The following is a 12,033-nucleotide window of genomic DNA, read 5'->3' as shown; positions in this document are numbered from 1 at the left end:
TGGAATTGGGATGTCTAGTTGCCTCAGTAGGAAGTGGAACTTGGGTCTTGAGGAGTTGTAATTCTACTTGCTGATCAAAAAACATGAGCTGGGAGACTTTTCCTAGAAAAATTCAGTGTGGTACTATGTGTGGCATAGTATCAAGGCAAAAACACTTAACTTTTTGAATTGTTGAATATATCTAAGATGCAGATTGTCATAGAGAGGGTTGTTTTTGTCCTAATGCAGCCTTGCAAATATATAAATTATAAAGAAAATTTACTTTCTTTCGTGACTGTTATACTTTCTTTCTTTCTTACTTTCATGATTTCAGAGCTGATACTGAAACTTTTTAAAATTTTTCTTTAAAAGATTTTTTTGATGTCAACCATTTTTTTAAAAAGTCTTTATTGAATTTATTACAATATTGCTTCTGTTTTGTGTTTTGATTTTTTTTGGCCTCGAGGCATGTGGAAGCTTAGTTCCCCGACCAGGGATCAAACCTGAACTCTGCTTTGGAAGGCAAAATCCTAACCACTGGATAGCCAGAGAAGTCCATGAACCCTTTATATAAGCAATTTGTATTCATGCTATAAAGGACTCATAACCCAGTTGCTCTGTTATGTCGGGCGATCTGGGGCCCCGCAGGCAGTTTACCTGGCGTTTCCAGATGGGCTTGCCTTACCTTTGGCTCCTTTAGGTAGCAGTGCATGGCCTGGGTGACATCGGCTGCATGAACAGCATTGTGATACGGGTTTTGGCTGTGGTAATCTTCTTGAACCATGACTAGGAGGTAAACAGATAACTCAATCAGCTAAAAACAAAACACAAAGGACACACGAGCTCAGACTTGTTGAAGTCTCCTTTGCTTAAAAACAGCGGCGACTCCCAAATGCGCAACATGGGGATGCCTTAGAAAGGAAGGTAGTTTGCCAGCTTGGCAGTTCTACTAGGTTGTTAGCGGAGAAGAGGGAGAGGGAGGAGGGAAGAAAGGCTAGAAGGATTTGTGAGGCCCTTGGGATTCCTCACCACCTTCATAAATCACCTCTTTTTGGCATTCATGAAGGCTCTCATTCACAGGCAAAATAAACATGTGGGAAAAGGACAACTTTATTTCACATTATAGTTTAATTAAGTTTGCTGCCATTTATGAATAATATGCCATAAAAGAAGCTTCCTTTTGAAAAGCCCTGCTCTCATCCAAAGATAGCTTTATCACTTAAATAACAAATACAGACCAGAGCAAACCTTGGGATTCTTCAGGTGGAAATTCACTGATCCAACTGAGGAATCCTTAGATTTATTTCTATCTTATTCAGATCAAATGATTATCTTTCATGCCCTTCCAATCTAAGGACCAGAGTGCTCTTGATACCACAGACATAATGCAATTTTGTTTGCAATTTACAGAAGCCACTTGCCGGTTTCAGCTGTTAACCAAGGCAATGCCTAAGATGCAATATATTCAGTGTGGATAGAACGTCCTGATTTTCGAGTGTGGCCATATTCTCTCAGCCCAGCCTATGACTTTGGCTGTAGATTCTGGTGTTATTTCTGTCACTGACTCTAGCTTTTTCACACATACTCTGGTGTGCACACATGCTCAAAGTATCTGCATTCTCCCTCTTTAGGCAAATTGAAATTATTTGGCTCCATTCATGGGGATTACTTCACTCAATCTCTCGGAACACAATTAGCTTGAGGTTATTTGTGTTTCTGGAATGAGCCTTGCTCTGGCTGGTTTCCAATAATCCTGTTGTGCCACATGTACCTTTTATTCAGCAGGTTTATCTTACTATTATATGTAAATCCTGGCTCTATTACTTATGTATATTGGGAAAGTTACTTAACCAAGTTTCCTTTATTTCCTCCTCTATATAGTAGGGATAATAATAGCTTTGATCTCAAAGGCATACTGTAAGGATTAAACGGGTTAATATATGCAAGTTCTTAGAAGAGTTCCCAGCATGTGTAAACACCATAGAAGCCTGGTGGCTGCTGCTGCTGTTGTTATCATCATCACCATTATTTTATTCTTGATGTATCAAGTCAGCTTTCAAATTCAAAACACTGCCACGTGGCAAGTCAAAGAAGTCAGGAACACACTAAGAGGCAGAGGGCAGTTATTTGGTGATTAAAAATGTGCCAAGGATGGCTCAGTGATAAAGAGTCAGCTGTCAATGCAGGAGATGTGGGTTTGACCTCTGGTCTGTGAAGATTCCACATGCAGCAGAGCAGCGAGGCCGGTGAGCCACAACCACTGAGCCGGTGCTCTGGAGGCTGCGGGCCACAACTACTGAACCCACGTGCAGCAACTGCTGAAGCCTATGGGCCCTGGAGCCCATGCTCTGCAACAAGAGAAGGCCTGGCACTCTAACTAGAGCAAAGCCTGAGCAGCAACAAAGACCCTCACAGCCAAAATAAATAAATAAATAAAAATATAAACAATGTGCCCTGGATAATTCACTGGAAGATACATAAGCATATACATAAAGTCAGATGAGAGCTGGGACTGCTTTTTGATGAAGAGTGATGGTGCAGTTGGGTGGAAAGATGGTGGGCTTTCAAATCCAACAGACCTGGCCCTGGATGGAGGCTCTGCCAATTACAATTTGTTGACCTTGAGCAAGTAACAAAACTTCTTTGTACTTCTCCTTATCCATGGGTCAAATATTGACAGCACCCAACTTGCAGAGTTACTGAAACTGTTAGAAATAACATACCCAAAACACTGCCTTCAATGTGTTATATACACAGTGAAAGTGAAAGTGAAGTTGCTCAGTCGTGTCTGACTCTTTGCGACCCCATGGACTGTAGCCTACCAGGCTCCTCTGTCCATGGGATTTTCCAGGCAATAGTACTGGAGTGGATTGCCATTTCCTTCTCCAGGGGATCGAACCCAGGTATCCCACATTGTAGACAGACGCTTTACCATCTGAGCCACCAGGGAAGTCCATATACACAGTAGTTCTCTTCTCATTAAAAAAAAAAGCCTATTGAATATTTCAACAACTCATGTCCAGAGTGGCATTATTTGAGGAGTACTTTGCTTGGGTTTTGTTAATATATGAGCAGATCAGTAACTTCTCTGACAGTTATCTGCTCTTGATGGTTGTCTTTACATTGTGGTTGTTTAGTTACTAGGTCATGTCCGACTCTTTTGTGACCCCATGGACTGTAAGCCCGCCAGGCTCCTCTGTTCATGGGATTTCCCAGGCAAGGATACTGGAGTGGATTGCCATCTCCTTCTCCAGGGAATCTTCCTGACACAGGGATTGAATCTGTGTCTTTGGCATTGCAGGCAGATTCTTTACTGTTGAACCATCAGCAAAGTCCCTGTCTTCACATAGCCTTTATATTTTAAGCCTAAGCATAACTAATATTTTTTCAACAATTTAAATAGATAAACTGTATTTTAAAATGAAGATGGATAATTTAAGACTAATATGAGGTCTTCATCTACCATGCTGTGGCTCTTACCACTTTACATTAAACAGTATTGTAGACTGCCATTATTCATGAGAAATGGAGTAGAAATGTGGAAAAAAGGACTTACCTAAAAATCTGTGTAAGGTCACCATATCTAACTTGAAGTGGTGAATGAGTCCATGGGTGTTGAAAAGGTGGCACAGCAATGTTACCAGGCTGTTTCCTATAGGAAAACAGTCAGCTGCTTTAATTCATTTTCATTACTATTAAAATATCAAGACAGACAATAGGATCCAAAATTTCTGTAATGAAAGTTCTCTGATAGGATCATTTCTTTTCCTCTTTAGATATGAAATTATCCAAGTACAAAGGATATTATTATGATGATCTGGTCCCAGGTTTTCTCTTATTGCACAAGAAAAATTAACTCAGACATTTCCCCAATACCACAGGCAATGAAAACATTAAGAGTTAAAAGGAATCTGCCTATAGCAGTACCAGGGGTACATACACACATGTGTGCATGTGTGTGTGTGCATGTGTGTGTGTGTGTGTGTGTGTATGTGTTTGTATGGGTATTTAAAAAAATGCACAGTTTAATGGCCACTGAAAATGTGTCTTAGGTTGGTTTCAAATGATTTTTACATATAGGGGTATCTAAGCCACCATATTGCCTATTCTTCCTTTGGAAAATCACTCAAGATGAGATTTGACCATGAGATACTTTGTAACTCAAGTCAGCAGAGGTGCAAAACTGAACCTACAATAACTAAGCATTCAAGAAATATTGTTCACTAGAGAATAAGGACTTTGAGTTTTAAAAGCATTGTAGGGTTTATGACGGAGAAGGCAATGGCATCCCACTCCAGTACTCTTGCCTGGAAAATCCCATGGATGGAGGAGCCTGGTGGGCTGCAGTCCATGGGGTCGCTAAGAGTCGGACACGACTAAGCGACTTCATTTTCACTTTTCACTTTCATGCACTGGAGAAGGAAATGGCAACCCACTCCAGTGTTCTTGCCTGGAGAATCCCAGGGACAGGGGAACCTGGTGGGCTGCCGTCTATGGGGTCACACAGAGTCGGACACGACTGAAGTGACTTAGCAGCAGCAGGTTTTATGAAAGACTGAAATGGACTAAGAAAAGGACTGGTGTCTTAAATGGAAAACTATGCGTTGCTTAAGCACACTCATTTAGGGTATCTCATTCTCTGTGTTTTTATAGCTTTCATTATCTTTGAGCTATTTCACAAGAATCAAAATTTTAGATAACCAATATCATCGCAGACAATTCTTGTCTGTGTAAATGAAAATGAAATTAGAGGGAAATACAATTGATTTTCCCCTCCCAGTTTCCCAGCTATTGACAAATTCATTTCCGCCTTTCTTACTGCTTACATATATATGACTCTTTGAATTTTCCTTTGAACTAGCTGTAGCATTTTACTGAATCTGTAACTAATTTAATTAAATAAAATCATTGACGTATTCATTTCATATTTTTGTGAGTTGTGATTATACTCTCTTTTTAATAAAGAGCATTGACTAATTCTTTTGTTCTCGGTTAATTTCATGTGCTGGTCCCCATTTCTCAATTGACTTGAGCAAAGTGAGATGCAAGATTATGAGATACATCCCTATATGGTCTAGCTTTGACAGTGTAAAGCTCATTTTCAGGCTCCCCAGGTGGCGCTAGTGGTAAATAATCCGCCTGCTAATGCAGGAGACGTGGGTTCCATCCCTGGGTGGGGAAGACCCCCTAGAGAAGGACATGGCAACCCACTCCAGTATTCTTGCCTGGAGAATCTCACAGACAGAGGAGCCTGGAGGGTTACAGTCCATAGGGTCACAAAGAGTCAGACATGGCTGAAGAGACTTAGCATACATGCACACAAAGCTCAGTTTCAGGGTCTGAGGCTGTATCTCTCTCCACTACATGTTGTTCGTCAGGAATAGAATGGTGAGGAAAATCTTCTGTAATGACTTAAAACACAAGCCTGGTATATGATGAGTGTGTGCGTGCTAAGTCACTTCAGTCGTGTCCGACTCTGTGCAACACTACGGACTGTAACACACCAGGCTCCTCTGACAATGGGATTCTCCAAGCAAGAATACTGGAGTGGGTTGCCATGTCCTCCTCCAGGGAATCTTCCCAACCCAGGGATCAAACCCTTGTCTCTTATGTCTCCTGCATTGGCAGGTGGGTTCTTTACCACTGGCACCACCTGGGAAGGCCATGGTAGATGATGGTTAGCATTAAATGTGATGTCTTTTACTGATTCCCTATTATCAGATTTGTTCGATGGGCAGTTAAAAATACAATAGGATCTTATTATTTGCTTAAGAGAAACCTCTATAGGCACAAGAATTTAAAAAGTGGAGCCAATAAGAATTTTACTTTTCCCTTCAGCTGCAATCTAAGCTTCTGTACTCTATCCTCAGCAATTATTTTCTTCTCATGATGCCAAGCATATCTGAACAATACCTGCAATGGAGCAGACTCACTCACTTAATAAAAGTGCAAAACCACTGGCTCCAGTAAGAGTCAGGACGGATCAGATATGCCTTTATGTTTCTAGTTTTCATCAACTAAGAACGAATGACCTCCTTTTGCATGTGGCTGAAGTATTACGCAAGGAAAGATCTAATCTGTGCTTTTTAAATGCTTTTGGAGTCAAGACCAGAAGGAAATTGTATTAAGATTTGAAGTCCAAATTCAACCCTTATTCTTCATCTGAACAAATTTCCCTTTGCCCTGGCCCTTCTAGGATGGCTGTAGATTTATGAACGTGGGAAAAGAAAGAAGTAAAGAATAACAGTGTTTAAAAATAAATTTTGTTTTTCACAAAATTAATCCCATTTTATGGTGTGTATTTTAGTGAAAATTCTTTTGGGTGACTTACCGTTTGTCAAGCGATCAAACAAGAAAATGTCAAAGTCCCACATTCCCACTTTGGAGAGCATGTGCTGAAAAGGCAAACAAAAAACACCACTCAGATGAATCATATTGGAGACCCAAACATTTACTTTGAGACACAGTGAATTAAAGAATTAAACAGTTGAAAATAGTAGCCTACTACTATCTATGTACAACTGGTTTGTAGTAAAACAAATCTTACTCCACTCCCTAATAATCACAGTGTTGAAGGGACAGGTTCTGGAATCAGATTGCCACATCCCATGGCAGCCGCATGTCTTACTGGCTGTGGTACCTTGGGTAAATTGCTTAGCCTCTCTGTACTTCAGTTTTCTAATACATTACCATATGCAAAATAGATAGCCAATGGTAATTTGCTGTATGATTCAGGGAACTCAAACCCCTAGAGTGGTGGGATGGGAAGGGAGGTGGGAGGGAGGTGTAAGTGGGAGGGACCATCACCCATTATACCTATGGCTGATTCGTGTTGATGTTTGGCAGAAACCAACACAATGCTGTAAAGCAATTATCTAAAAGAAAAATAAAAAAAGAAACTATAGCTGATAATACTATTGCTTTGGAGGGCTGTTGTGAAGATTAAATAAGGCAATATACGTAAAGAGCTTAGAGCAGTGCATGTACACAGTACAGCACACATGATAGATACAATTTTAACAGCTAAAATTGTAGTTAAAATTTTTAAATTGTTAAAATTGTAGTTTTATAGTCTCTACCTAGGGGAGGAGGTTTACAGTAAAGTTAAAAAAAAAAGAAATCTAGATGATTGATGAGCAAATTACTCTGCTCAGTGTGGACTAAATGTGAAATTAACCACTGTTACAGACAGGAAACTGAATCGTGGGCAATTGAAAATATTGGGTAATTTAAAGACCTATCGTCCAATGTAGACTTATTGTCCTACTGAATAATCTTCCATTGCATGAATTATACCACGCTTCGCTTATCCATTCATTTCCTGGCACACATATGGGTTGTTTCCTCCTTTTGGGTCTTGTGAATAATGTTGCTATGAGTGTAGGTGTACAAATATCTGATTCAGTCCCTGTTTTCAAACCTTTGGTTATGTCTTTTTTTTCTTTGTGCTGTGCAGCATTTGGGATCTTATTAATAGTTCCCTGATCAGGGATCAAACCCGTGCCCCTTGCTTTGGGAGCACAGAGTCTTAGCCACTGGCCCACCTTTCTTTTGAACAATACCTCCTGCTTAGAGTTAGATGGTGTCAGAGTTGTAGTCGCTGACTCTACCCTCACTGTAGCTCCAGTGGCTGCCTTCCTCTCTTCTCATGGGCTCTGCTTCTGCTAAGGACCAGCTCTTTCCCCACCTCCCGTTGAATGGTCTCCCTGTGTTTTATGATAAAATCCAAAGGCCTCATCATGGCACACAAAGACTTCACAACAGCATCAGGAAATAAAGGGACAGTAGGTTTTGGGTGAAGTCCAGTTTAAGTGCTCTTTTAATCCAGGTCACCCAGTTCTAAAGGCAGAGCTAAAATTTGATCTCTGATATCCCGATTTCCAGCCTGTTGGTTCTTCCTATATCTCAGTGTCGTCTTTCTTGGGAGATGGCTGCTGAGAGACGTGGCATCCATGAGAACGCTGTCAGATGCTCCAGTGCTGGGAGCTTAGCTTTGCTCTCCTTCTGGAGCTTCTCTGGTGGCTCAGAGAGTAAAGAAGCTGCCTGCAAGGCAGGAGCCTTGGGTTTGATCCTTGGGTAAGAAAGATCTCCTGGAGAAGGGAATGGCTACCCACTTCACTATTCTTTCCTGGCTCCTGCCTTGCAGGAAGATTCTTTACACTCTGAGCCACCAGAGTGGATTGCAAAGACCCCATGGACTGCAGCCCACCAGGCTTCTCTGTCTATGAGATTTTTCCAGACAAGGATACTGGAGTGGGTTGCCATTTCCTTCTCCAGGAAATTTTCCCAACCCAGGGATCGAAACCAGGTCTTCTGCACTGCAGGCAGATTCTTTACCAACTGAGCTACAAGGGAAACCCTTGTTTTTCTAAGTGTTGTGCAAAAATGTTTTGCACATTTATAAAAATAAAAATAGCTAGCATGTGCTAGATATGAGTCTATTAAGCATGTAAACATGCTTTACTTTATTTAGTCTTTGTGCCACCCCTATGAGGAGAGTGCTTCTATTAACCTCACTTTATATTAATATATAAGGGAAAAGCCCAGATGTGTTGAGTAACTATTGAGAGGCACAGAGCTCCTCAGGGCCCCGAAGTAGGACTTAAAGTGAGGTGCTACCAGTGGAGGTAGGGGAGGTGGGAGGGTGGGGGGAGGCACATCCTCTCAGCCACTGGGCTGGTATGAAGTGACCGAGGGGTAACCAGCTCACCCTTGCTTGTCCAAGGTAGTCTTCATCCAACAGGTGGAGAGGGGCTTGTGGTATAATTCCACGAAGCAGCCTTGATGCATGGAAGTATCTCTGAAAGCTTAACAGTCTTTTCACCTTTTTCTTGGTGCCAATTTCCCCTGAGTGTGTTGTATCTGTGGAAAGCAATCAAATTCCGAAGTTATACATTTAAAAAGCCCTATTTTCTCCACTCTGTAAAAATAGAGTGCATTATAAAGGAGACAATCCCAAGAGATGCTCTCAACGCTTTCTTAAATAGAGACCATGTAACTCTGCATTTGAAATTCTTTTAGAACAAGAAGGATATTTCTGATATGTTACATTCATTAAAAGGAGATATTTCTGACTAATTTTGGAAGACATGAATGTGAATTAAAAACCTCATTTTCTTAAGAACGTTAGTAAACTTAGTAAATTTACACACTTCTGTATGCAGAACAGTTAAAGAACAGTCATGCTTTTTTATTCTTCTATATTGGAATGGAGGTTCCAGAATTTAGAACAGGTTCTCATCCTACAAGCTCTGTAGTCTGATGAAATCCTTCACCTGAATTAGAAGAGTTGAGAATACACTAGCTTGGACACGAGGAAAGGTTTCCTAATGTCCCAGGAACATCGTCAGCAAAGGAATTAAAACTCTCAGCACAAGAGTGACCTAGATTCTCATGACATGAAGCAAAAAGGGTGTTTATTTTCTGATAGAGTATATTCTCTTTCACTGGTGGCCATAAAAATCTGATCCTGTCAGTAGAGATCTTTTAATACTTCTGTCACATGTGCCTTTTAAAACTTGACTGTTGACTGTCCAGAAATACTCCAAGCACATTATTTGAATGTCTGTCAAGGTAGGTCTCATCTCAGATGAAATTCAATGAATCACTCAGCCACATGAGTGATGTCTGCTGCCAAATTTAGGTCTGGAGTCAACTGAATGGTCCTAGTAGGAAAACATACAGTTCATACATAAAGAAATTTTGGTTCCCCTCATGCCTCTTCCCATGTCCCCTTTTCCTCTATAGAACTCAAAATCACAGTGGATATTGGAAGAGAGGAATAGATGGAAAATGACCCTTTTACAATGTGGCGCTCCCCAAGGCCAGGGAATGACCAAAATCAGAAAGTTACTTGGGTTTATTATGCATGCAAAGACTTAACTCAGGGCACACAACACCCACTGCTTTTTGGAAATGCCACCTGATTTAAAATTCTTTTTATTTTCAATTGGTTTTAGATTTCATGTGTGGGGAGATGTAAACAAGACCATAAGGAGATAAGAGCAGTAAACTGAAGTTGGGAGCTTAGGCGCACATCAATATTGAATGTGGGCTCAGTTCTACTGATAGGTTCTCACTCATTTCTGTTTATCAATCAAAGTACAGGTTAAAGAGGTTCATTCGTTAAAAAATGTTTTGAGGTAATTCTCTGATGGTCCAGTGGTTGGGATTTGGCATTTTCACTGGCAAGGTCTGGGTTTGATCCCTGGTTGGGGAAATAAGATCCTGCAATGAGTAGAATGAGGCCACAAAAAAAAAAAAAAAAAAAATGTTTTGAGTGTTACTAAATGTTACTAAGGGACAGGCACTGTTCCAGATGCTTGGTGAGATCTTTCAGTTCTAGGTCCTCTAGTGAGCAAAACAAAGACCCCCATCTTCAAGAAGCTTGCATTCTAGCCAAGGGAGATATAAAATAAGCAATAAACAAAAAAGAAGTAATTTATAAAAATGGGTTAGAAGCTGGTATGTGCAATGGGGGAAGAAAGGAAAGCAAGGGACAAAGGATCAGGAGTTCTGTGTTGGGATAGCCAAGGTTGCCCTCATTAGAGGCTACGATTTGATTAAAACTTGGAGTACATGAAGGAGCTGACCAAGCAGGTATCTGGGGAAAAGCCTTTCTTACAGAGGTACCAGCTCAACTAATTCCAAAGTGGGAGTGAGGCTGGGATGCTGGCATGTAGAGAGAGAGAAAAAGAGGAGAAAGAGATGTGTTCATAGAGCAAAGTGGAGGTGTGTGTGAGAATTTTACTCTGAAAGCCATTGTAACAACTTGGGCTCTACTCTCAGTAAAACATGGAACCACTGCAAAGTTTTGAGAGGAAGAGTAATATGGAAACACAGCATTTAAAAAGGGTCACTGTGGCCTCTGTATTAAGAAAAGATTGTAGCAGCAAACTTTTGATGCAGTGAGATCTGTTACGGCCCTACTGGAATAATCTTGGCAAGAAATGATGGTTTGGTTAGACCATAGGGGTAGCCATGGAGAGAGTTGACATGGGGGGATTCTGAATACATTTTGAATGTATTTTCAAGTTTTTGGCCTGAATAACTGGGGGAATGGAGCTGCCATCATCTGAGATGGGGAAGGCTGCAGATGGAACAGGTGTGGGGTGGATTTCAGCTTGATACGTGTTGAATTTGGATGTCTATTGGAAATTCAGGTGAAGATGTCTAGTAGAAATAAATGGATATAAAATCCAGAGCTTGGGGGAGAAGACTGGGTTTGAGAAATACATTTGGGAGTGGTCAGATGAGATTAACCTAGGGACTGTGAGTGCAGCACTCAGAGTCAAAGTTCATTGAACTGTGCCCTTAAACAAGCACATTTTGTTGTGTGCTTATAAGCAACAATATCCAGTAGCTACAAGCACATTTAGCATGCACATTTTGTTATTTAAATAGAATTTATCGCTAAAAGGAGCCCGATAACCTTGGTGCAATGTGTGAACCTAAGACTGGGGCAGGCAGACTACAAGATGAACTGTGACTTCTTGTAATGCCAAAAAATAAGGGAGAGTTCAAAAAATGATGGGCTCGTAGAAAAATGACAGAGGAGACAATGTGAAGTGGGTCTTTCTGAGCAAATATGCAAAAATTTGAAACTCAGCATGAATAACAGGAGAGTGGATTATAAATCACTGACTAAAAAAAAAAAGACTCCACCAGCCCACAGTAAGGACATGCGTAAATAAGTAAATAAGGGAAGAGAAAGCTCTGACCAATAAGGTGGAAGAAACAATGAGTTATTAGTAATAGCAACCTTTATAGTAATAACTGATTCAGGCCAAAATCATTAATAGATAATAAAATTAAGTACAAGTTTAAAAAGCAACAGGATAATTACATAGTATCAAAGTACCTTTTCACAGGTGACATTAATCCAAAAGGAAAACATGGATAGTTTTCTAGTGGACAAATGTATAGGAGGTACCATCTTCACTAACTATTCAACTTCAGCATCACTTGTCATAGGAGGAGCTGATATCTTACTCTGCCTGACGTAATTCACTGAGGACACAACATCACCTGTGCAGTGGTCCTGCCCCGAGGTAC

At 40.6% G+C, this 12,033-nt stretch overlaps 1 protein-coding gene across 3 annotated transcripts in view; it reads right to left on the bottom strand.

The window, feature by feature from the left end:
* PDE7B (phosphodiesterase 7B) overlaps positions 1 to 12,033 on the bottom strand; it is a 348,288-nt gene that overhangs the window by 44,360 nt on the left and 291,895 nt on the right. For all 3 annotated transcript variants that reach the window (XM_019967483.2, XM_019967484.2, XM_019967482.2), the window contains 4 exons: positions 8,690 to 8,841; positions 6,311 to 6,374; positions 3,536 to 3,631; positions 665 to 765 (listed from right to left, as the gene is read on the bottom strand). In XM_019967483.2, the coding sequence (XP_019823042.1) occupies positions 665 to 765; positions 3,536 to 3,631; positions 6,311 to 6,374; positions 8,690 to 8,841 (413 nt within the window). The remainder of the gene's footprint in view (positions 1 to 664; positions 766 to 3,535; positions 3,632 to 6,310; positions 6,375 to 8,689; positions 8,842 to 12,033) is intronic.

This window comes from Bos indicus, chromosome 9 (genome assembly GCF_029378745.1).
Source record: "Bos indicus isolate NIAB-ARS_2022 breed Sahiwal x Tharparkar chromosome 9, NIAB-ARS_B.indTharparkar_mat_pri_1.0, whole genome shotgun sequence".
Taxonomy (NCBI): Eukaryota; Metazoa; Chordata; class Mammalia; order Artiodactyla; family Bovidae; genus Bos; species Bos indicus.
The sequence above is the reverse complement of the archived record's forward strand: the minus strand, read 5'-3'. Positions and strand labels throughout refer to the sequence as shown.